Below are 27329 nucleotides of genomic sequence, written 5' to 3'. Positions count from 1 at the left end.
GATAGCCGAGTTCTGAAGAAGTACAATACCAGAAGTACATGTATATGGAGGGAATTCATTCCCAGGCAGAGGGGAAGCATTCTACATCATGTACAGCTGGAGAAATGAAAAGTTGTGCTGCAATTGTGTACAATGAATCAAAATGCATTCTGCTGTCATATATATACCTAATTAGAATAAGTAAATTTTAAAAAAGAAAATGCATTAGTACATGTTTATTAGCTGTCAAAATTCAATTCCTCTTTGAATTTTTACAGGTCCAGTAGAGCACTTTTGATAACCTCTTAGCTGCTTGACTAGGTAATTATCCAGAAATATTTGTTAGCCCATTAGCATCGTTTGACTGAGTTGTAGTTTTTAAATAGAGTCAATAGTCAATATTAATAATGTCTCAAAGTAAGGTTTGACTCTTTGGTTTCTGATGAAGAGGGAAAAATGCAGATTTTCTCTCTTCTTAAGTAGTCTAATGTATACAATTCTATATGGCTTTGCAATTAACTACTTGTTAACAGATCAGTACCTGTGATTTATGGAATTATATCCTACTTTAAAGGATCTGTTTCTATCTTGTTACTAATGTCACTTTTTGGTACTTTCTCTATGAACCTTGATCATAAAAAGAATCCACACACTATATAGTTCTTCATATATATATCTTCCAACCCTATCTTTAGCATTTTCACAATACTGGCAAATAATATATTAGCACTTAGCTTACTCTAATCAGTAATCTTGCCACTAGTTTCAGCACCTCTGGACTATGGTTTAAAGTATCAATACTCTAAGCCAGGGCCAGAAATCATAGGAGGTGGTCCAATTCTGGCACTTGGGTGTTTCTGTAAATAAAAATCTTATTGGAATACAGCCACAAGCATTCATTTACATGCAAAAACTGCCTTTGTGCTACAAGATAGTTGAATAGTTGCAACAGAGAACATATGGTCTGCAAAGCCTAAAATATTTACTATTTGGCATTTTACAGAAAGCTTGTTGGCTTCCTGCTCTAAGTTTAGTATTAGGCGTTCTCTAAGTTCTTTAAATGGAAGATGCAATTAATTATTGTAGTCTCTATAAACAACTGCATGTTGGGGAGTGGCCTAAAAGCCAAAAAAAAAAAAGCGGGAGTGGAGAGAAAGAAAATGCATGTATCTTTTCTTTGTACCATTACATAAAAGCAGAAATATTTTATCTGTATTTTAATTCAATAACCAAAGGGGGAGGGGGAAGACCTTGTAAAGGAGATCCAATAAAGGCCTTAGACTTCTTAAATACCTTAGCTATCCAGTAAATTGTGTGTGTGTGCACTTATGTTGTCTAATACATATAGTCATTATAAAATTCAACTTATACTCCTATTTGGTCTCTGAAGCTACAGTGATTACAGAAGTATTTGAAGAAACCAAGGAACATCTTTATTTATAAAATCCCCCACATGGAAAGAGCCAAATATCTTTCGATGGGTACATAGTTAAAAAACATGGTACATCAATACCATAAAATCCAATAAAAAGCAACAAATCAATGATCTATATGACAATTTCAATGGATCTCAAGGAATTGAATGAAAATATATGAAATATAATAATCTCAGGGTAAAGGTCTGCCTCACATGTGTGAGGCCCTGAAATTGTTCAATTCCTAGCACAACCATGAATAAATAAATGGAAGGAAGGAAGGGAGGGAGGGAGAAAAAGCTAATCTTGAAAGGTCCCATATTACATTCAATTATATCTGCAGGGGGTTACACAAATCCATGGATGCTTAAGCCTCTTACATAAAAAAAAAGAATAGTATCTGGATATTAACTAGGCACTTCTTGCCATATCTTTAGACTATTTATAATGCATAACACAATAAAATTACTACATAAGTGGTGCATTAAAGAAATAATCACCAGAAAAGTCAAGTCTGCATACAGAACCTGCAGACACAGGGGGCTAACTTTAATTCTACTTGTCATATTCTCATTATGATAAAATTATAGCGATGAAGAACAGATTAGTTTTTCTTGGGGAATTAGAGCTGCTAGGTTAGTTATGGTTACAAAAAGATCACATGAAAACGATCTAATGAGAGTACTGCACCTTGACTGCAATGACAGTTACACAAATCTATACATGTGATAGAATACTTTAGAGGCATTCACACACATTGTACCAATGTCAATAACCTGGTTGTTGTTTTTTTAAAAAATATTTTTACTTGTATATTAACACCGTATCTTTATTTTGTTTGTTTATTTTCCTGTGGTGCTGAGGATCGAACCCAGTGTCTCACATGTAAGAGCAAACTCTCTACCATTGAGCTACAACCCCAGCCCCTAACCTGGTTTTGATATTTTATAATATTAAAAAAATAATAATAAAAGAGGGGAAACTGGGTTTAGCTGACACAGACCTCACTGTACAATTTTTTCAACTTTCTACGAATATATAAGTATTCCAAAATAAAAAGTTAAAAACACATACTTGCACATACAAGGAAAAAAATCACAACAAATGAAAATGAACCTCAGCCAATTTTATTTAAATTCTTCAAAATGTACACTGAATATGTTAATTGCTTCTAAAATGTGTCACCCTTTATATATTGGCTTTATTATTTCATATTTCCCATTTTCATGTATTCTTTACAGCTCTTCAGTAGAAGCCAGAATCTTGGGTTGCCCAGTTAGGTGCCTAAAATGTGCAGAAAAAAATTGACATGGTAAATAGAAAATACTTTCTGAAAAAGTTAACATATAAAAAAGTGATACAGCATTAATATAACTCTTGGCAAATAGCAAAATATAACAATAACAGAATCATCAACACTGAAACAATAATCGATACAAAGTGATCCTGGAGTAAACAGAAAAAAAATCATAAAATTTATTAATAATTCAGTTATTCTAGACTTGGTTGAAAGATGCCATTCTAATTCATCCTTTTCTTTTAAAATTAAAGAACTATTCTATGAAAACAAACCTTTCTTTAAAATCTCAATTAAATGGAGTACCTGAATGTTCCACAATTTCCTCCTACCTAACAACTTCCTAATCCCCAGCCACATATAATCTTAACATCTAAAGAGAATTAAGGATGATTTGGAATCTCAAAATTACAAGATCCTTCAAGTTCCCTCAATATCTAATATATAGGATCTCTACCAAAATAGGGCATTATTTTTTGACAGTTAAATATGAACATCAGATAAAAGATATAATGAATTTTGTATAAAACCAGCATTAATAGGTAAAACAAGACCAACATTTTAATAGATACATTTCTTTTACTTAGAAAGAACACACATTTCAAGCACAAGAAGGCTACATATGTAGGTATGTTATCAACTACCAACTAAATGAAATATTGAAACCCTGGAGAAATGAGTTAATGAAGTCACACAGGAAGACAAAATTGTTTCAGTTCCTTAATCTTAACATATATAATACTTCATAGAAAATTATTTTCAGTTAGTAATTTCTTAAAACAAGATGTTTATTAAGTTGGAAAGATAAAAATCTGATACTGAAATGTTTTCCAAATTCATGCAGCAATTATGTTCTTGCTAAATCCCAGAGAGAAAGAAAAAAATAAGTGGTTCTTACCTCTGACCTACTATTCTGATTAAGTTTCTTTTCAATATTCATGGCCAACATCTGGCTTCTAAAAGAAAGGCTTTTGGTCTTTTCAATCACTTGCTGATAGGGTGAGACTGCATTGTTACCCATAACCACATGGCCCTAAAATGAAGCAGAGGAAAATTGTTCCTGTAATGCTAATGACAAGTTTCCCAGTAAGTCATGAGCATGACACGACAATACTACATATTGTTGCACATATTTTTATATACTGTACAGAAATAACAATATTTCTGTGCAAGAAAAAAAAGAGGTTGATGTTAACCTCAAAGAACTATTATGCATTAAAAAAATGAAACAAAAATTCTTAATAGATTAAATGCACTAATAGAAAATTCTCAGAAGTAGTAAAAAAATCAGTGATTATGATTTAGTATGTACCATAACTAACACAATACTCACTAATTTAGAATCAATCTTGGCATCCAGTCTTGCATTTCTAATCAAATTCACAATCCATCTTTCAGCTTCTTCTGGAGTCATGTTCAGTTTATCTGCCAACATACTAATAACAAAAAAAGTAAAAACAGCAATGTTAATTAACCAGGCCAAAAACTTGTTTTACATACATAGTGTTTGATCCACTCTGTGCAGAGACTTCTGGGTTACATTCTTTTACATACCATGTCTGCATTGTTCATATTTTTGTCTACTGTCTGGTAATGTTTTCATTTCACCAGCCAGACTATAAGATCCTTGAGTGGAAGGTACTATACTCTGCATTTATAGAAATCCTTCTGGTTTCTGGTGTACCACCTTATACATAACAATGTGAGGGAAAAACAGGTTTTATGATATATAATGATTATACAAAGTAAACCTATAAGGAGCATCAGTAAATAAGTATAATCTAATGAAAAACAACAAAAGCAAAAGGATACTGTGTATGATTGTGTTACAAACTCGGGTTTCTCCACAGAGATGTACACCACATAACCTAAATGGCTATCAAACTGAGATAATCAGAAAGACAAACTCTTTAAGTCCTTCATCTAAAAATGTTTTCTGACATCAATCAATCTGTACTTTATATTTTTTCAACTTATAATCAGATTTTAGATGACCACTGCAGTGCTAGATTTATCAGGGCTAAAACAAAGTACTAGCTTTTATAGCAGCTAAATCATCAGTCAGTTGATGGGAGAGTACCTATGTATGCATGCATGGTATTAAAGAATATAATATATATGCACACATATATGATATATGATAATATTACACAATAGCCAGCCCCTTGGTGTAATCACTGGTTTGATTAAAACATTAACAAAATAATTCCTTGCAAAAAGACTACAATTCCTGAACTGATAGCATTCTCACCTTTAAAATGCAAATATTTAAGACATTAGCATAATTAACTCTTATAATTATGTAATTCTAGAGCTCCCAACCAAAATCTAACCTAAATTTACTTAATAAAAGTACCTTTATAAAAATAATTTCTCTGTGGTATCCTTATTTCATGTTTATTAACAGGGAGTTAAAATGTGAAAATTAAGTTGGGCTATCAATACAAAGGTACAAATTTATGAAGAGGTGATTTCTAAAATCCCAAAATAGACAGCGAAGATGGCCGAGAATAGAGTGCATCACACCCCGTGTACCGCGTCACTGCGCGGATGAATAACGAGTTAGAGCCACAAAGGGCTATCTGGTTAGGAATTTACAGCAAAATAGAGGTGCACCGAAACCTAGAGGAAGGATTTCCAGCACCGAGGACCGGTTATTGAATCTCTAACACGAGCCAACTGTGCGACTGGAGTTCCAGGCCGACTGATCTGCAGCCCATCGCGCGGCTCGCCCCATGGCTACAGATGGCGGGGCGCCCCCGAGAAGCGACCAGCAAGCAGAGAGAAACACTGCTACGGATTCTGTGGAATCCTACCGGCTGTGCCCTCACTGAGCTTCGGGCTGAGTTCGGGATTTGAGATGGGGAAGGAAGCGGTCCAGTTCTATCTCCCACAAGGGAAAGTCCACCAAGGAAGCCAGCGGCCACCATCTTGGAGAGCTGACGTTACCACCACCACTCTCCGAAAGATTGCAACAATAAAACAGGTGTGTGTTACACAGCCCATCTCCCATACAGCGGAGAATTCGAATAAAATCTCTCCCAGGATTCCCGGGGGAGGGATTATCAGAACGAGCCTGCATAAAGACACAGGGATAGGTAGAGACACCTGACCTTCAACTCCCCCTCCCATCAGCGGCGAAAATGAAACCTGTCTAGCCAGCGCTGGGGGAGGGGCAAGCGGAAAAAATCAAAACAATAGGGTGTCGGGGATCCCAATAGCCACCCTCCACACCCAGCAAACTGCAGGCCCAGAGGACAGTTTGAACTGCTGAGAGGCATCACACAGGGAAAGGCCGGGCTAGCAGGAGAAGCCAGGGCTGGCAGGAGAAGCCAGGGGACGAGAGGCCAGGCCCTCGCGACTGGGTGGCTAGAGATCGCTCGCCCGCCAGCGACCGACCGCCTGCCCGCTGCCACGCAACTGGGCGGCTGGAGACCGCCCGCCCCCCGGCGACCACCCGCCCGCTGCCCGAGTGACTGGGTGGCTGGAGACTGCCCGCCCGCCGGCGACCGCGCAGCTAGACCCCGAGGTGCGGCCCAGCAGGTACAGCGCAGAGACTCTAGGAAGAGGTCTATAGACAGGCCTTCATGAAGTAGCTAACCGGGAGCTGAAACCAACCAGAGACAGACCAGTCTCACCCCTCCCTTCGGACACCCCGGCAAGGAGCCTGGGGCCGCCATAGCAGAGAGATAACGTCTGGGGCCTTCGGAACTCCTGCCCAGCAGAATCCACTTTAGCAGGCATAGTCTACCACCACAAAGGAGAGACAAGAGAGATATACAAAACCAAAACAAATTTATAGGAGACAGCAGAAACACAGCAATCAAACAGAGCTGGTAAGTAACGTGAACAACATGAAAAAACAAGGGAAAAAAGGATTACAAACAATGCAGGACAACTTAAATCTACAGGAGGACCTAGAAGCATCAGAAACATGGATAGGGAAAGAACTCAAGGCATACCTAACTCAGATGGAAAGGAATATTAGAGAAGACATGAGACAGCAAGTCCAAGCAATGAAAGTATATTTTGAAAACGAATTAAACAAACAAATTCAAATGGCAAAGAACGAGCTTTACCAGGAGATAGAGATTTAAAAAAAAAAAAACCAAACGGTAATCCTAGAAATGCAGGAAACTATAAACCAAATTAAAAACTCAAACGAGAATATTACAAATAGACTAGATCAAGTAGAAGTCAGAACATCAGATAATGAAGACAAAGTTTATCAACTTGAAAAGAATATACTCAACACAGAAAAGATGCTTAAATCCCACGAGCAATCTATTCAAGAGATATGGGATGTCATAGAAAAGCCAAATTTGAGAGTCATCGGGATAGAAGAAGGCATAGAGGTTCAAACCAAAGGAATGGACAACCTATTAAATGAAATAATTCTAGAAAACTTCCCAGAGATGAAAGATGGATTGGATTGCCAAATCCTGGAAGCCTACAGGACCCCAAACATTCAAAACCGTAATAGACCAACACCAAGACATAATTATGAAGATAGCCAACATACAGAACAAGGAGAGAATATTAAAAGCTACGAGAGAAAGGAGGCAGATTACATTCAGGGGTAAACCAATTAGGTTAACGACTGATTTTTCATCACAGACTTTGAAAGCGAGAAGATCCTGGAACAATGTATTTCAAACGCTGAAAAATAATGGATTCCAACCAAGAATACTCTATCCAGCAAAATTAAGCTTCAGATTTGACAATGAAATTAAAATATTTCACGATAAACAAAAGCTAAAAGAATTCGCAGCCAGAAAACCAGCACTGCAAAGCATTTTGAGCAAAATAATACAAGAAGAAGAATTGAAAAATAGCGCCCAAAACTAACAGCGGAAGGTATCTCAGTAAAGGGGGAGGAAAATAACCAAAGAGTAAAAACTAGCCAAACTAAAATAAGTAAAAAAATAAACATGACTGGAAGTACAAACCATATTACAATTGTAACCTTAAATGTTAATGGCCTAAATTCATCAATCAAGAGACATTGGCTAGTGACCTGGATCAAAAAAACAAATCCAACAATATGCTGCCTTCAGGAGACTCATATGATAGGAAAAGACATACACAGGCTGAAGGTGAAAGGTTGGGAAAAATCATACCACTCACATGGCCCTCGGAAGCAAGCAGGAGTGGCCATACTCATATCGAATAAAATCAACTTCAAACCTAAGTTAATCAAAAGGGATAAAGAAGAACACTATATACTGTTAAAGGGAATCATCCACCAACAAGACATAACAATTATCAATCTGTATGCACCAAACAATGGTGCTGCAACGTTCATAAAACAAACTCTCCTCAAGTTCAAGAGTCAAATAGACCACAACACAATAATTATGGGTGACTTCAACACACCGCTCTCGCCATTAAACAGATCCTCTAGACAAAAGCTGAATAAAGAAACTACAGAACTCAATAGCACAATCAATAACCTAGACTTAACCGACATATATAGAATATATCAATGATCATCAAGTGGATACATGTTCTTCTCAGCAGCACATGGATCCTACTCAAAGATAGACCATATATTATGCCATAGGGCAACTCTTAGTAAATATAAAGGTGTGGAGATAATACCATGCACCATATCTGATCATAACGGAATGAAACTGGAAATCAATGATAAAAGAAGGAAGGAAAAATCCTACATCACATGGAAAATGAACAATGTTACTGAATGATCAATGGGTTACAGAAGACATAAAGGAGGAGATAAAAAAATTCTTAGAGATAAATGACAATACAGACACAACATACCGGAATCTATGGGACACAATGAAAGCAATTTTAAGAGGGAAAATCATTTCCTGGAGTTCTTTCCTCAAAAAAAGAAAAAACCAACAAATAAATGAACCCACACTACACCTCAAAACCCTAGAAAAGGAAGAGCAAAACAACAGCAAATGTAGTAGAAGATAAGAAATAATTAAAATCAGAGCAGAAATCAAAGAAATTGAAACAAAAAAAAAACCATTGAAAAAATTGATAAAACTAAAAGTTGGTTCTTTGAAAAAATAAATAGGATCGACAGACCCTTAGCCATGCTAACGAAGAGAAGAAGAGAGAGAACTCAAATTACTAACATACGGGATGAAAAAGGCAATATCACAACAGACACTACAGAAATACAGAAGATAATTAGAAAGTATTTTGAAACCCTATATTCCAATAAAATAGAAGATAGTGAAGATATCGATAAATTTCTTAAGTCATACGATCTGCCCAGATTGAGTCAGGAAGATACACACAATTTAAACAGACCAATAACAAAGGAAGAAATAGAAAAAGCCATCAAAAGACTACCAACCAAGAAAAGCCCTGGACCGGATGGAGTTTTACAAAACCTTCAAAGAAGAATTAATACCAATACTTTTCAAGCTATTTCAAGAAATAGAAAAAGAAGGAGCTCTTCCAAATTCATTCTATGAGGCCAACATCACCCTGATCCCGAAACCAGACAAAGACACTTCAAAGAAAGAAAACCACAGACCAATATCTCTAATGAACTTGGATGCAAAAATTCTCAATAAAATCCTGGCGAATCGAATACAAAAGCATATCAAAAAAATTGTGCACCATGATCAAGTAGGATTCATCCCTGGGATGCAAGGCTGGTTCAATATACGGAAATCAATAAATGCTATTCACCACATCAATAGACTTAAAGATAAGAACCATATGATCATCTCGATAGATGCAGAAAAAGCATTCGACAAAGTACAACATCCCTTTATGTTCAAAACACTAGAAAAACTAGGGATAACAGGAACTTACCTCAACATTGTAAAAGCTATATATGCTAAACCTCAGGCTAGCATCATCCTAAATGGAGAAAAACTGAAGGCATTCCCTCTAAAATCTGGAACAAGACAGGGATGCCCTCTCTCACCACTTCTATTCAATTTAGTTCTTGAAATACTAGCCAGAGCAATTAGACAGACAAAAGAAATTAAAGGCATAAAAATAAGAAAAGAAGAACTTAAATTATCACTTTTTGCGGATGACATGATAATATATTTAACAGACCCAAAAGGGTCTACAAAGAAACTGCTAGAGTTAATAAATGAATTCAGCAAAATGGCAGGATATAAAATCAACAGGCATAAATCAAAGGCATTCCTGTATATCAGCAACAAAACTTCTGAAATGGAAATGAGGAAAACCACTCCATTCACAATATCCTCAAAGAAAATAAGATAGTTGGGAATCAACCTAACAAAAGAGGTGAAAGATTTATACAATGAAAACTACAGAACCCTAAAGAGAGAGATAGAAGAAAATCTTAGAAGATGGAAAAATGTACCCTGTTGATGGATAGGCAGAAGTAACATCATCAAAATGGCGATATTACCCAAAGTTCTCTACAGGTTTAATGCAATGCCAATCAAAATCCCAACGGCATTTCTTGTAGAAATAGATAAAGCAATCATGAAATTCATATGGAAAAACAAAAGACCCAGAATAGCAAAAGCAATTCTAAGCAGGAAGTGTGAATCTAGAGGTATAGCGATACCAGATTTCAAACTGTACTACAGAGCAATAGTAACAAAAACAGCATGGTTCTGGTACCAAAACAGGCAGGTGGACCAATGGTACAGAATAGAGGACACAGAGACCAATCCACAAAATCACAACTACCTTATATTTGATAAAGGGGCTAAAAGCATGCAATGGAAGAAGGATAGCATCTTCAACAAATGGTGCTGGGAAAACTGGAAATCCATATGCAACAAAATAAAACTGAATCCCTTTCTCTCGCCATGCACAAAAGTTAACTCAAAATGGATCAAGGAGCTTGATATCAAATCAGAGACACTGCGTCTGATAGAAGAAAAAGTTGGCTACGATCTACATACTGTGGGGTCGGGCTCCAAATTCCTTAACAGGACGCCCATAGCCCAAGAGTTAATATCAAGAATAAACAAATGGGACTTACTTAAACTAAAAAGTTTTTTCTCAGCAAGAGAAACAGTAAGAGAGGTAAATAGAGAGCCTACATCCTGGGAACAAATTTTTACCCCTCACACTTCAGATAGAGCCCTAATATCCAGAATATACAAAGAACTCAAAAAATCAAACAATAAGATAACAAATAACTCAATCAACAAATGGGCCAAGGACCTGAACAGAAACTTCTCAGAGGAGGACATACAATCAATCAACAAGTACATGAAAAAATGCTCACCATCTCTAGCAGTCAGAGAAATGCAAATCAAGATCACCCTAAGATACCATCTTACTCCAGTAAGATTGGCAGCCATTATGAAGTCAAATAACAATAAGTGCTGGTGAGGATGTGGGTAAAAGGGTACACTTGTACATTGCTGGTGGGACTGCAAATTGGTGAGGCCAATTTGGAAAGCAGTATGGAGATTCCTGGGAAAGCTGGGAATGGATCCACCATTTGACCCAGCTATCGCCCTTCTCGGACTATTCCCTGAGGATCTTAAAAGAGCGTACTATAGGGATACTGCCACATCAATGATCATAGCAGCACAATTCACAATAGCTAGACTGTGGAACCAACCTAGATGCCCTTCAATAGATGAATGGATAAAAAAAATGTGGCATTTATACACAATGGAGTATTACGAAGCACTAAAAAATGACAAAATCATGGAATTTGCAGGGAAATGGATGGCACTAGAGCAGATTATGCTAAGCGAAGCTACCAATCCTTAAAAAACAAATGCCAAATGTGTTCCTTGATATAAAGAGAGCAATTAAGAACAGAACAGGGAGGAAGAGCATGAGGAAAAGATTAACATTAAACAGAGACGAGTGGGGGAAGAGAAAGGGGGAGAGAAGGGAAATCATATGGAAATGGTAGGAGACCCTCAATGTTACACAAAATTACATATAAGAGGTTGTGAGGGGAAAGGGGGCGGGAGAAACAAGGGAGAGAATTGAACAACAGCAGATGAGGTAGAGAGGGAAGATGGGAGGGGAGGGGAGGGGGGATAGTAGGGGATAGGAAAGGTACCAGAATACAACAGTCACTAATATGCCATTATGGAAAAATGTGAATGTGTAACCGATGTGATTCTGCAATTTGTATTTGGGGTAAAATTGGGAGTTCATAACCCACTTGAGTCAAATGTATGAAAGATGATATGTCATGAGCTTTGTAATGTTTTGAACAACCAATAAAAAAAAAAAAAAAATCCCAAAATAGAAAAGAGTGCCATTTTATTTAAACAAAAAGGTATTTTTTTAATGAAGAATTCTTATAATTGTGTTTTCTGTGGCTTCCTTTTATTTTTCATGGGTATTTGACTTGTTGTAGAGAAATATAAATTCCATTCTCATGTGCACTAAAGTAAGCAAATCTGAAGCTGCTAATTTAGAAATAAATAACAAGTTTTCCAAAATTTTATACTCACATTTTCTTCAGTTAGCAAAGGTAAAATAACTATTAAAATTGAAATCTTTAAGATCTATATTCTTTTAAAAAGCAAAAACAATTTTTACATAGCAAATAGCTATGTACAATCGGTATAAAAATTTTGTAGTTACAATATAGAACCACTTACAAGCTATTAAAGTAATAACAAAATATCCAGTCTTGAAACCTAAGTTAAGACTCCTCTCCTTGTTGCCTATGCCCAATTAAGAAATCCTTCTGTCACTAATCATAACTTCTCATCTAAAGTTCCTTACACATCTATTCTCATTTTTAAAGACTCTCATCTCCACAAGCCATACTAAACCTCTCTGTTCATTAAACACGCCAAACTCTTAACTACTTCAGGGCCTTTGCACATGCTGTGAAATCTGCTTAAATAGGCCCACTCACCCTTTTCTTTACTTAGAGCTGTTAACATGGGTCTCAGCTAAAACAGCATCCTCATAAGCCTTCCAAGACACCTCTTCAAACTATGATGCATTTATTTGGTGCTTTTATAACCAACCCCCTTCCTTTTCAACAGTATCAATAATAGCTGTAGGTTATTTTGTTGTATATCTACTTTTTATTGTAGACCATATATATGTAACCAAAGAGCATGCATTATATTCTCCTTCATTACTACTATGTATCCAGCAATTAGCACAATGCCATTCACACAGGAGACAATTAATAATAGATTGAATCTTCCCTGTCATTTATTCAATAAAATATGAACTGTGTTAGATACTAACACTAAAATATCACCTGATCTCGGCCATTAGAGTTTTAAACAGGAGGGTAGGGCAGGGTATAATCAACTAATTCTGAAAATATATAAACTAAGACTAATGAAGAAAAACTTGAAGGACTATATGAAAGGCACAGTGTTTGCCAGTTCTAGTTCAGGGCTTTGCCAACAGTTTTCTTGAGGAAATTATATCTAATTTTCGATTTTAAGATTTTTTAAAAATCCATTTATGTAACTACACTATAATTCTCTATCCCACCTCTTTCTTTAAATCCATATTCTAAATCTTGTATTCCAACACGGCTGGAAAAAATTCAACATTGCAAGACAATTTTGCAAGACCAAATGATTTGCATGATGTGAGCTCTAACTGCACTTTGGGGATTTACTGTTCGTACTGTGTTGGTGTCCTTTACTTTAGTGAATCAAGTCAAAGAAAAACCTGAAATAAGGTCTAAGAATTGTTAGTAAATTACTGATGGTGTCTCAGGTTATCTAAGCCATCAATCTTTCCTACAGTGAATTAAATATGGCAATAGTCTAGTTTCTTTTAAGTAACATGAAAATACAATAAATGGAATTAATGATTAACAGAAATTCTCAAAGTCTACAATTCTTTTCCATTCTAATAATGTCATACAAAAAGAGTAAAGGTTTGAAAATTTAAAAAAATGTATTATCCTAGCTGGATAATTACATGGTGGCACATGCCTGTAATCCTAGCTACTTGGGAGGCTTAGGCAGGAGGACTTCACCAACTTTAAAAGACCCTATATCAAAAATAAATAAATAAAAAAGGGCTGGGATGTAGTTTAGTGGTAAAGCAATCCTGGGTTCAATCCCTAGTACCAGAAGTGGGAGGAATTAATAACATCAGGAAAACTTAAATTTAAAGTAAAAAAAAAAAAGTTGATTTAAGTTGTCCTGATGTTATTAGGAATTGTTCAATTTATCAATAAACTAAGTAAAAGATAAAATGCACCAAATGTAGAATGAGAAAAATATCTAATACAATCCAGATTTTAAACATTAAAAAAATAAATTCTACATTTAGATTACACCAAAAATCTCAACCTTGTCTATAGGTAACTTAAAGGAGACATGTAAATATTTTCTATAAAACTTATTCATACATCTTTGATTACTTGTCCTGACAAATACCATATTGAATGTTAAATAAGACAGAGTTAAGTACTAATTCAAAAGACAAAACAAAAATAGTCTATCCTCAGTTCAATTTCTTTAATTAAATATGTTCATGATTCCAGCACAAAATAAGACACATTTTTGTTTTGGGCAGTAATTAATACCAGTGGTCCCACTTAAGAACATATATATGTAAATCTTGATGTAGGGACTATCAAGTCTTCAGTGCCTAATCTTTTTAGATGGGTCTCCCTTCTCTGAACTCTCCCATAGCCATCAACTGGGGACCCCCCCCCCAACACTTCTTATCTTAAAAGATTTGGGTAAATAAGAATTTGGAGTCCAGCATTTCCTATGTCTTATTAACTGCTTCTTTATATAATCTCACTATAAAAATGTTATTTGATAAACATAAATACTGCTGTTTCAGGCATTAAGATATGTGAACCTCTGGCCTAGTTTTTACTGAATGATATGGCTAATATATCCAAAGAAAAGTATTTCAGGTCTTTAGTAAGTGTATGGTATGAAAATAAAAAATAAGTGTTAAGTAGAAACTGTGTTTAACTGTGAAACTGAAAAGAAATAGAAGAAAACTGAGAAATGTTAAATGCTGCATGTAATAACTGAAAATTCTCACTGAATTTTCAATACCTTCAGTAGTTAAAAAAGAGTGCACTACCTTTATTACAGTTAAAAAAGAAATACAATGATAATGGTCTTTGAAACTATCTCAGTCTAGCCATGTTCTACTTCTCTCTCCTATCAGTAAGTATAATTCTTATGCTTATTGATACGAATTTTTATGTGGTACAAGAATTTTAGAAAAACTATTAAGATCTAACACGTAGGGCTGGGGTTGTGGCTCAGTGGTAGAGTGTTTGCTTGGCACCTGTGAGGCACTGGGTTTGATGCTCGAAATCACAGAAAAATAAAAAAATTAAATACAGGTATTGGGTTCATCTACAACTAAAAACATATTTTTAAAAAAGATCTAAAATGTTACTTCATAAAATAAGTAATGACATCATAATTTAAAATCCTTAAGAGTAGTTGGCAAATACTTTCTTTAGTGAAAAGCCCTCTTTAGGGAAATCATATTAATGTATGCACCATTGTGTTTATCATACACATTCAAAATATTACTTCCATACTTTGTTTTTTTATCTACAGTTGAAAACTGGTCCAAGAATTATTTTAAAACAGCTTTTAAATTTCAGACACACAACACATCTGATAAACTATCCAGTTATACTAAATTAAACCCACCATGGTAATCTCTTTTGACAGATGTTGCATATTTTATAATAAACAGATTTGTAACTTATCCTACAAATCTATAGGATTGTATATAAACTGATAAAAACATCCTTAACATGCATTTTTATAAAAATATGACTATCACATGTGTTTATAGTCAACAAGTAAGAATGTTCCATATCATAACTGTAGAGTTGTTTAATAAACCACGAATTTCACTATTCTATTCAGCATTTAAAATGTGTCCTTTGAGGGACAGGCAAAAGGCCAGAAACATATGCTTTTCCCCCTCAAAAGATAAAATATCAAATAAATATACAGTAATTTAGAGGTAGAGGCAAGCCAACATGAACTAGTGAATGGAATAATGTGTCATAATTAGTATATAATGTTCTTCAAAACACCTTTCTTAATTTGCAGTTTTATATTCATTTGTGCATTTATTTAATATCTGCTTATTCCTCTGTATTTTAAGTTTTTTTAGGGGATACTCCCAGCTTTCTCCCCAGTGACTGGCCTGAGAAGACACTCTCTGTAACCTGTTCTTCTTTGAACTATACATATTGGTTATACTGTTATTAATTAATTACTACATTGTTTATTTGTTCTTTCAAAAATTTGAATACTACCTTTTAGAAAAGGTTTTGCACATTCTCAAAATAAAATTATAGAATGGGAAGAAGCATGGTTGTAGGGAATAAGAAAGTAGTGGGAGGAAAGTAAGAACAATTCAAATTGAGAGGTCCTTGTGGTAATGGTACCTTGAATGTACCCATGTAAAATATCCAGGTTACAATATTTTTTACTATGGTTTTGTTAGATGTTAATAATGGAAGAAAATGAACAAAGGACATGCATGGGAGTGGGGCCCTCCTATAATTCTTAAAACCAAAAAATGATATTAAGATTTAAGAAAACACACAAGTTTGCATCAGAATTACTTAAAAGCCTTTTACAAAAATACAGTATAGATTTTACCCCTATTTCCGAGAGTGTTTTTGTCTTTTAGGTGTTCACCCATTATTTTTATTTCTTTTCAAAGATTATCACTTGATTCTGATATGTAATCAGAATCACTGATTTAGATAAAGCAATGATTCCCTAAGTATGACTATAAAAGAATCACTGGAGAAGCTTTCACTCATTTTCAAGTGTTTACTCCCTATATTTTTATTAGTACATTATAATTATGCATAATGGTGGTGCTGTTACATATTTGTACATGATATAACAATATAATTTGGTTAGTATTTTTCTCCTTCATATTTTTTCAGCAATTTTGATTCAGAAAGTTTGGGCAAGGCCAGAAAATAAATTCTTTTTAGGTTGTTTAATTTCTCCAGATTAATTCAATGTAAAGCTGAGTTTAAAAACCTCTGGAATAGAGCTGGGTGTAGTGACATATGCTTGTAATCCCAGCTACTTAGGAGGCTGAGGCAGAACGATATCCAGTACAAGGCCACCTCAGCAACTTAGCAAGGCCCTATCTCAAAATAAAAAATAAAAAGGACTGGGGATATGGCTCAGTGGTTAAGCACTCCTTGGTTCAACCCCCAGTACAAGAATAAATGAAACATTTTGAATTGAAGAATGGTTGCTTTTTTGCTATGTTTAAAAGTAAATATTAGTTCTATTGACCATTTTCATGAATTCCAAGTCATTGGAATCTGAATCAAGAGGTTTGCTGCATTTGTGAAAGCCCAACATGAATACTTAATATTATTTTCAGCTGCTGTATTTCTAATTCAGTGGAGCAGCTTTAAAAACATGAAAAAAGCTACCTTATTTATTATATAAGATATTAGATCACTGAACTCCCATTCCATTACTATACTAGGCTGTAATTTCATGGCAAAAAAAAAAAAAATGGTGACCAAATGTAGTGACTTTCAATTCTGGCTGTACTTTGGAATAACCAGGTATTCTGGCTATATCACAGAACAGCTTACTTTTAGTAAATTTGATTCAAAGTGGCTACAAAGAGCTGTGTAAAACAAAGCTACAGAGACTCTGAGTTAAACACAAACTTTGGGATTTCATCTTTACCCTCTGGCTCAACTGACACTCTAAATGGCTAAATGGTCTAAACCTATTACTTCTGAAAATACAAACTGTTTACAATGAAAAGGAATTTATAGTAAGGTACAGAAACCTATTATCCTAGGTTCTGACACTAAATAAGACCCAAGTAAGATTAATGGCCTGAGCCTTAAGTTGCCCAGCTAATGGACTTACACTCTGTGTTTTGTAAACCTTTGTTTCAGTAGTCTCAAGGCTCCAAAATGAATTCTTAGTTGTCAGTAGAAAAAGAGCTATGGGATAAGTAGGCCCTGCTTTGATCTATTTGTACACATACACAAATATATATAATACTGCATTTGAAAAAAAGTACTTTAGTTTACATGATGCATAGGCATCATGACCACTCAAGGTTTGAAATCCATGGTTCTACAACTTGAAATGTAAACTACCTTTCAAGTGAACCATGCTGAATAATACAGATATAACATTCCCATCACTGCAAAAACATCTATTGAAGAGTCTAATCTAGATAACTGTAGTGGTGGGTTAAAAAGTTCCCAACATTTCTTTCTGCTCAAAAATTCTACCTTAATATTTGGAGAAAATATATTAATCTGTGTATTCTTTACTTTTCTTTTTTAAAAAATCTATGTATTCTTACTTGTCCATGTTAGTGAAACATTCCACAGGGAGCTTTAAAGTTTGAACAACCCTAAGTGAAAGCAAGTACTATCACTACAGAAGAAAAAGATTATTGAACTTTGGAAAACCACCAGGAATTTAGCCCGAAAATGTTTTAGAGACTTTGCCTAGCAGAAAATTAAAGGAATCAAAGAAAAAATAAAAATCTACACTATGATAAATCTGAAAATTATTTGGCAATAATAATACTACAAACCAGTTTACAGAAACATTCCTACTTTATTATCTTCTTTGAGTGAGCTATACATTTCTCCTGAGTAGACAGGAAAAAATACTTAAATTTATTTCACTGCTAAACATAGGAAACTGAATCTTAAGAAATAAAATAGTGAATCCAAGGTCTAAAAGATAATAAAAGCAAACAGTAAGAATTTGAAAAAAACCTTTGATTAAAAACAAAGTTAAAAAACATTGTAATGGGCTGGGCGTGGTGACACAAGCCTGTAATCCCAGCAGCTTTGGAGGCTGAGATAGGAGAATGGTCGGTTCAAAGACAGTATCAGCAAAGGGGAAGCACTAAGTAACTCAGTGAGACCCTATCTCTAAATAAAATACAAAATTGGGGTGGGGATGTGGCTCAGTGGTCAAATGCCTGAGTTCAATCCCTGGTACCCCTCAACGCCCCTCAAAAACCCAAACACTGTAATGTTCAAAAATGTTAGTTTACTACTACAAAGAAGAAAAGAAATTTATTCACTTAACAAATATTTATACTATATATATATATATATATATATATATATATATATATATATATATTATACTGTACAAAGCATGCTAGGTGCTACAAAATTAGCACAGTCAGTGATAAAGACACAAAAGGGAGAGAGAACCTTTCAAAGGGTTCATAATCAGGGTAAAGAAGTTCTAGACAACAAAAATCCCCAAACACCCAAGTGACCACATTTTAATGATAAATGGAGAAAATTCCACAACGAACACCAAAATGCTAACATTCTTCTCTCACAAGCTCTAATTATAAATCTTAAGAACAAACAATGCATGAATTCAGTTATTACCTCTTTATCTCAGACTATAAATGTATTCTTTAAGACAGATTTTTAAAATTATGTCTTCATGCTTTAGTAAAGTACAAATAAAACTAAATTTCAAGATCAACAAGAAAAGTCCCATGATCTCTATACTTCTAACTCTGGATAAACATTTCCTGATAATCACTTAAATAACAGCCCACTAAAATAACATTAAAGAAAAAGAATTTGGTCTACACACAATTCCTCAGAGACAAACATTAAAGTACTAAGTTTTTATGTTTTTTATTTGATTTCATCTGTGGCCAAAGGCAGTAATTATTTTTCAAACTCTAAAATGTGAAATTAGTTTCGAATAGGTTATGTACATTTCACAATTTTTTTCCCAATAATTTTCTCACATAAAAGAAAATTTCAACTAAAATTCACCATAATTTTTCCATGTTTCAACATTTTAGGATGTCACAGGAATTTACTATATGAGAATTCAAATAGGTAATTAAATAAAACAAACTTAATTAACAAATGATTACCAAATGTAATGGTCTTTCAACAAAACTTAAAATTTACTGAGGGCTAACTACTCATTTCAACTACTGTTGAAAATCCTTTTAAAACTGGTAACTTTGGTTTTCTTCCTATGTAATGGTACAACAGTATTTATTCCTTACCAAGTAACTAAGAATCTTATACTACCTTAAACTTCTTATTTTGAAAAATTATGCTGTGTCACACACATGAAAACTAAAAATATTTCTGAGTCTACAGCATCAAAAAAGTTAATTTTTTTTATAAATCTCTAATAAATTGTTTCCTTTTTATTCTATAAGTGAAATAAAATAAAGAGCCAATTAACTGGGATTCTAGTAAGTACAACTATTTTATAATAAACGGAAAATTCCAGGAATTTGAAAGTAAAAAATACATATCAAATCAGGGTTCTTACTTAATGCTGATACACTGGTGGATTCGACAAAAAGTCTCAAATATAAACAGACGGGCATTTTCAATGAAATCCTCAAGACAAGCCACCAGGAAGAAGTCATTCACAAGCACCTATGCGTGTAAAATGAAAAAAAAAATTAATGATTCATACAAGCAATTTTCAAAACCTGACTCAAATGCTCTGTCTGCTTTACTTACTGTTCTAATCACTACAACTATACCACCTAAACAGAGTTCTACACCATAGCACCCTCAAGACATTACATATGTTCTAGCATCTAACAACTTAAACAAGCAGTAAAACAATGGTTGAGGAAAAAGACCTCAAAACTCATTCCACTGATGACTTTAAATAACAGAGCAATCTTTTGAGAAAGAATAGATTTGTGTTGTCCTATATACAAAAGACCTCTGCAGATATCTTTTTAGGCTACTTAAATAACAGACATGAATACTTCTGTGACAGAAAAAAAGTAGGCTTGAAAAACTAAAGGAAAGGTAGCAAGGGATGGCTCCTATTCCATAGGAAGAATATTTTAACTCCAAGAACAGCAATCAGGTAACATGGATTTACAGGAAGGCCTCCATATTTAGCATAGTGAATATACTCCAAAAATGTCACAGATGACAATAAATATACAAATTATCAAACTGGATTCTAATTTTCTATTTTGTCTAATGTTTGAAAATTATGTCTGGCCAAGTGCAGTGGCACACATCTGTAATATCAGCAACTTGGGAAGCTGAGGCAAGAGGATCCTAAGTTCAAAGTCAGCCTCAGCAACTCAGCAGGGCCCTAAGCAACTTAACTAAAAAATCACCCTTGAGTTAAATCCCTGGCACCAACCAAAAAAAAAAAAAAAAACCCACAACTCTGAATGTGTACTTCCATATATATATATATATATATATATATATATATTCTTATTTTAGTAAATATATATATATATATATATATATATTCTTATTTTAGTAATTTAAAACTCTTTAACTAATTCAAGTTTCTATTAAACAATAGAAACATCATAGTTATTTCATAACTACAATGTGTTGCCAGGTCATATAGCAAATATTAAATGTAATAGTGAAACATTCTGAAGACAGCCACCTATAAAACAAAACAGTGAATCACAGTTGTGACATGTAATTCACAGTGACCCAGCCTATACATATAAAATAACTACCTACTTAAGTATTCATGTGTGCATTTAAAATACCTCCATTTTTTTAAAGTTGTAGATGAACACAATACCTTTATTTATTTATTTGAATCCAGTGCCTCCCATGTGCTAGATGAGTACTCCACCTGAGCTATCATCCCAGCCCAAAAATACCTCCAGTGTTTTAACAAACTAACTTAACAAAAGATATACATATAAGCCAACATTAAAAATGTCTTCACTCTTAACATTTACAAATAATCTGCCATTTTAAGATTAACATATTTCTGATACAATTGATTAACTCTATAATATTCAAAAATTTAATTAGTTTATAAGTAAATATTTATACTCACCGATTCACATTCCCTCAGCTTTTTCTGAGCCCCATCAAAGTCAAAGTTAACATATAAGCATTCAACAAATTCTGTAATTGGGTCTTTATATGTATAAGACTCCTGTAAAATTAAGTCAAATGTCCAGTTAGATTGGATTAAACCCTGTTTATCAACTGCTCCTAAAAGATCCCACTCTTCCTGTTTTCTTCCTCTTTACCATTGATTCATAGCAAATAACCTAGCATCATCTTCTCAAAGCAATTGCTACAATCCTGATTCCAGATCACCATAAGGTTGTAATACTTTTCAACTCCAAATTCTCATCCTAGAATCATTCCAAAAGCTTGACCAAAGTGTCCTTTAGTTTATAAACAATGATGAACTTTCCAAGGTATAGATATATTCTTTCTTACCCTACTAGTGACAATTACTTCTTTGTAATTTGTTTTATTCTTGGATAAAATTTTAACAACTTCTCCTAATCCACAGTGTTTTATGGTTTTTTTTTTTTGGGGGGGGGGAGCTCACTACAAATCAATCAGCAGGGCTGTAGTGGCTTATGCCCAACTTGAAGACTATTCTAAAGGTCACTCCTCTAGAATTCTGCAGCTAATGATCTCCCAAACAAGCAGCTCCAGATAGCTTGTCTTTGCAGTAAGAGCAACACATATGCATTAAGTAGTCACCTAGCAAACAGCAATAATCATTCATATCACATCTAACATAAGAATATCTTGGACATAAAGACAGTAAATGCTAATTTAAATCTCTTCTGACTTCTAAACTTCATGTATGCTTCTCTCCTATTTTCAGTACATGTTTACCTTAAGAAATAAGAGTCTTATTTTAGAAAATCAGACTAGACCTAAAGTTGTGGTACTTTAAAAAAAATAAAGATTTGTTTTACCTGTTGAATAACTTTTACTAGATCTTTTAGCACCTGCCGGCGTTTGCGAACATCTTTGTTTGTTATAACTGCAGTAGTCAAATAACGGAGAATATGTGGACACATTGTCTGAATTGCATTAAGATATCTAAGGTAAAAATAATAGTTAACATTCAGTAACTTATCTAGTTTTCTACATCTACAACCCAGTATGAGTTAAACACATGAGCGCCCATCAGGTGCACTGTTTTACTAGCCTGAAAATGAACACTTTAGAATAAATATTGTAAGGACATCACCTCCAAGGAAATAAAGAAAGCGCATTCAACTATAGTAATCTAAATGACAATCCAGCTAGTATTTAACTTAGAGTGAGATGAAAGACTCATTTAAAAAACTAAGTATTACATATCATTGCTGACTTTGAAAGGCTAAGTAGATGTACTGCTGGTATATTCTGAAAAACTTCTAAGGTTATGACTTTTCATTCAGCCATTAGAATGGCTATGTGAAAACTTTCTGCGTGCAAAACAATCATAATTAGAAAATCAAGCACTTACACAAATGTAACAATCAGGGATGAAATACTGGAAACAACAGGGAGAAGTCAACTATTACATTATTACACAATCTGGGTTAAATCAATAGCAAAAGCAATCAGAAAAAAGGGAACAGATGTCAGGTAATGTCAACAGAGCCTTGGCTAATATTTAACAAATCTTGCTATGACAATCAAGAATGGATAACCCCCTCTGTCATGCCATGTATTTCTTCTGAAAAATTCCTTAAACAACTCCTTATTTATTTACCTAACAGGTACTCAGTGGGCACCTCTGAGTGCCAGGTTTCATGCTAGTTTAGTGGCTGAACACTTAAACCCTAAAATCTCACGCCGTATGAATTGCTCTCCCAGTATATCCCTAAAAATCTAAATCCTAGTCATCCATCAAAGTCCAACTTAAATCTTATCTTCCAAGTCTCTCAGTCTATAATTTTTTTCTATTTTATTGTACTGTAGATTCCCTACAAATACACTTTAAGAGGACCCTAGAATTTAACACTTAATACTATATAGTGCCACTCAACCTCCCTTAAATGCTCCCTAAACAAGGCAAGGTATAAAAAGAATCAATATCCATTCAAGAATATAAAAACTTCTAGGGGTTGGGATTGTGGCTCAGTGGTAGCGTGCTCGCCTAGCACGGGTGGGACATGGGTTCGATCCTCAGCACCACATAAAAATAAAGGCATTGTGTTGTGTCCATCTACACCTAAAAAATTAAAAAAAAAAAAAAAAAAAAAAAAACTTCTAGGAAGAGAGACCTAAAATATACCAAATAAAAGTTGTATCAAGCCAGGCACAGTGGCACACGCCTGTAATCCCAGCAGCTCGGGAGACTGAGGCAAGAGGATTGCGAGTTCAAAGCCAGCCTCAGCCAAAATGAGGCACTAAGCAACTCAGTGAGACCCTGACTCTAAATAAAATACAAAATAGGGCTGGGGATGTGGCTCAGTGGTCAAGTGCCCCTGAGTTCAATCTCTGGTACCAAAAAATAAACAAATAAATAAAAATAAAAGTTGTATCATCTTAGAAACTGAACCTGAGTTTCAAGTGGCAATTTTAAAAACTGTAATTCTCATTCAGAACAATTAATAATTCTCCACATTCTCTTGCCAGCAACCTCACATACAAGCATAGGAGAACATAATTGTTTTCTTACTATTAGTGCAGCAGACACTTATGAGTTCACAAATAATTCATCTAAAATCATTATACAGCAATAATAAATTCTTTAAGTTTATTGTATATGACATTAAACTCATATTTCTTTTTTGCTTATCTTGACTTTCTATCATTATACCATATATATTTTTATTATTTTTTTTCTGGAGAATTACTTCCTTGGGAAATCATCTATTTCTGATAGAAACAAACTGAGATAATGTAGGTACATATTATATATAAAAAATTTTAAATCTAAGTTTACTAATTAAATTCCTTCATCAACAATAACTTCACTTAACTGCGTTCAAATTTAGAGGTTCTTAATATTAAAACTGACGCAAATGTTTATCAATTAATGCTAACCTAAAATGAGACTTCACATACTGTTTTTTTGGTAGTGCTGCAGATCAAACCCAGTACTTCATGAATGCTAGGCAAGCACTGTACCACTAAGCTCATACCCAGCTCTTTATATTTTGTCTTTCAAAACATTTTTTTTGTAGACTGGTACTACTAAATACTGCTATTAATCAAAAAGCATATACTTTAATTGGGTTTAATATATTTATTGCTTATTCTATTAAATTCTTCTTTTGATATTGCCTTTAAGTGGCATTACACTTAAGATTAATCACCTCCAATTCAACTGGGTTAAATTTTGAAATATGAAAATTTCCTTTGTACTTAATTGTCTAAAATTTTTGGAAACTGTTATCTGAGCTTGAATATACGGCTGTTGAAAATTGTAGAAATGAAGGTCTTTGGACAGAATAGAAAATGTATGTTGCTAGACATGACTTGTGACTCATATATATGTTGTCACTGAAAAACTTCAGTATGAATTTTACCATTTTACTTTGTAATTTTATATTGAACAGACTAAAAAACAAAGACTGCAGCAAAAGTTAATAGTGAATCATTTAGTGTGTGACAGTAGTAGTTACGGGCAATTTTTATCACTTAGGAAAATGTCATTCTTCCCCTAGAGCAATATGGTCTCAATATCCTCAACTATAAACAACTGTTTTAGCTTTTAAAAAGCTTAGTTTCTCTGGCTGCTGCGATTAAAAAACAATTTTTTAACAAAATCGCCAATGAGAAATAATTTTCCTTAACTGGAAAATTTTATTTTTAATACCAATTATAATCAGTCAGAACCAATAAGAAACTTGCTTTGGTTGAAACTTCATTTTTATTAATTTTTGTGAGGAAATTCTGCTATGATGCAATTTTTAAATTTTCCGAAAGTTGTTTTCTAACCAGTTGCAAATACTGGTATAAGTGTATAGTTTGGTGACATGGACATATATGGTATTCTTTTAACACATTATAGTGTGAACTTGTTGCTTTACTATCTAATCCAGTATAAGTAAAAAATTCCACTCCATTGTGCCTTAAAAGCACATTTAAAGTCCATCTGTCTCTATTTTGACGTAAGTATGCACTTAAAATAATAAAAATATATAAGTAAACAAAATGTTTCAGTGTGATAATACACATGGCATGAGAAACATCATTCAGGTATAACTGTAGCATCCGTAGCAGTAGAATGGAAGACAAAGCATAATGTATAACCTCTATCTCAACTACTCAACTCCACCAGTATACTTCAAAAGCAGCCAAACATTATCTATATGCATATCTACACCTACATATCCTAGTAAGAGAAGCTGCTTTCCAATAAAAATTTATGGACAATGAAGTTTAAAGTTCATATAGTTTTCAAATCACAAAACATACTTCATTTCCCCTCAAGCCATGTAAAATGTAAAAGCTATTCTTAGATCGAGAGAGCATAGGAAAACATTGGCCATGGGCAAGATTTATCAGCCAGTGATTCAGAGTTTGCAGACCCCTAATACACAGCATTGCCATGGTTCTGGATTTCCAAACAAAGCAAAGATACCCCACTTTTTAAGACAGAGGTGATCCATTCATCCCGTGCAAGTATGTACAGGAAAACAGAGGAAGGTCATGACATAGGGATTAGGGATAATTCTTTCAAAGCTATCTCAATACCCATTCTTATGATTATCAATTATGATAATCAAATTTAAAATAATATTTAGCTCAGACACAAGGAAAAGCATAAATCCATGTTAAGAGCCTATATACTACCAGCGTATTCTTTTATTTTACCTCTCTGGTTTATCATCTTTTTTCTCTGTCAATCCAAATTGAAGAGTCTAAATTTTCATTTGGATGTTCCAACTTTTCTCCAATTCTCACCAATGTATTCTCGTGTTACTTCCTGTGTTATTAGTTTGGACTATAAACTATTTGAAAATGGGTAATACCTCCCCATTTTTACATCAAATTCTATTATTTTTTATTTTAAATAAGAGCCTCAGTATTTCTTTTAAAATGTTATTTCATGGTAGCTAAGTAAAAAGGTTTCAGTTTATTTTTTTACTCTAGTACAGCCATGTTCCAACTGTACAATTTTATTGAAGTTTTCCTAGTGTTTCACAACCATAAGTCAGAAAATTTAGTAATCAAAAGATAATACAAAAATATGAAAACTAATGGCAGGACAAATTCGAGGTACCACCTAGATGTCCTGTTAATAATAAAACTTGAAAATTCTTAGGATATTTACACTGTTTTTACATAGAAAGCAAATTAAACTACTAAGAACTTGGCATCTTTCTCTTTCTAACTGGGGAACAAGAAGGCATTGTATTTTAAATGCATTCTTCTTCAGACAGCATTTACATTTAGTAGCAAAGCCTCACCTCTAATAGCCCAGGACCAGGGTTCTACCTTGCACCTGATATATATTATGTTACACTTAAAAGTTCAACATTTTTCAAATGTGTAAATCCATTTTAGATGTAGAATAAATTATGGCAGAAATGATAATATACATGATCTCAGAGACTTTAACCTGTACTGGCATCTGAACTTCCACTTCAAAGATAAATGAATAAAATTATTTCCAAAATGTACACACGCACGTACACACACACACACACACCTTCCCCAATTCATAATTCATTTAAAATATCAATATAACACATTTACACCATTCAGTTAAGTTACTAAAAATCATTAAGTTGTTAACAAATCTTTTGGTCATGGCATCAAACCATACTAGGCACTTTAATTTTTACCTTCATAGTTGTGCAGTTAAAATATATATATATATTTGCCAGTTTCAACCATGTCTTCAATTAGACAGTACAAATCATTAATTCTAAAAACTTCAAACCTTGATTACTAATTTTTTTAATACCCTGTATGACTAAATGGAAATGTACAAAGTACTTCTGCTGCATACTTAAGTGTCATAATTGTCTTT

At 34.0% G+C, this 27329-nt stretch overlaps 1 protein-coding gene across 1 annotated transcript in view; it reads right to left on the bottom strand.

Moving 5' to 3' along the window:
* Positions 1-2499: 2499 nt before the first annotated feature.
* The window catches only part of Eif3e (eukaryotic translation initiation factor 3 subunit E), a 48753-nt gene continuing 23923 nt past the window's right edge, over positions 2500-27329 (bottom strand). Inside the window, exons 8-13 of the mRNA XM_027949273.2 lie at positions 22324-22450; positions 21435-21536; positions 19920-20029; positions 4025-4127; positions 3590-3724; positions 2500-2678 (exon numbers count right to left, since the gene is read on the bottom strand). Coding sequence (XP_027805074.1) covers positions 2640-2678; positions 3590-3724; positions 4025-4127; positions 19920-20029; positions 21435-21536; positions 22324-22450 — 616 coding nt within the window. The 3' untranslated portion in view covers positions 2500-2639. The remainder of the gene's footprint in view (positions 2679-3589; positions 3725-4024; positions 4128-19919; positions 20030-21434; positions 21537-22323; positions 22451-27329) is intronic.

This window comes from Marmota flaviventris, chromosome 15, assembly GCF_047511675.1.
Source record: "Marmota flaviventris isolate mMarFla1 chromosome 15, mMarFla1.hap1, whole genome shotgun sequence".
NCBI classification, from domain to species: Eukaryota; Metazoa; Chordata; class Mammalia; order Rodentia; family Sciuridae; genus Marmota; species Marmota flaviventris.
Note: the sequence above shows the minus strand (reverse complement) of the source record. Positions and strands in the feature narration are given on the sequence as shown.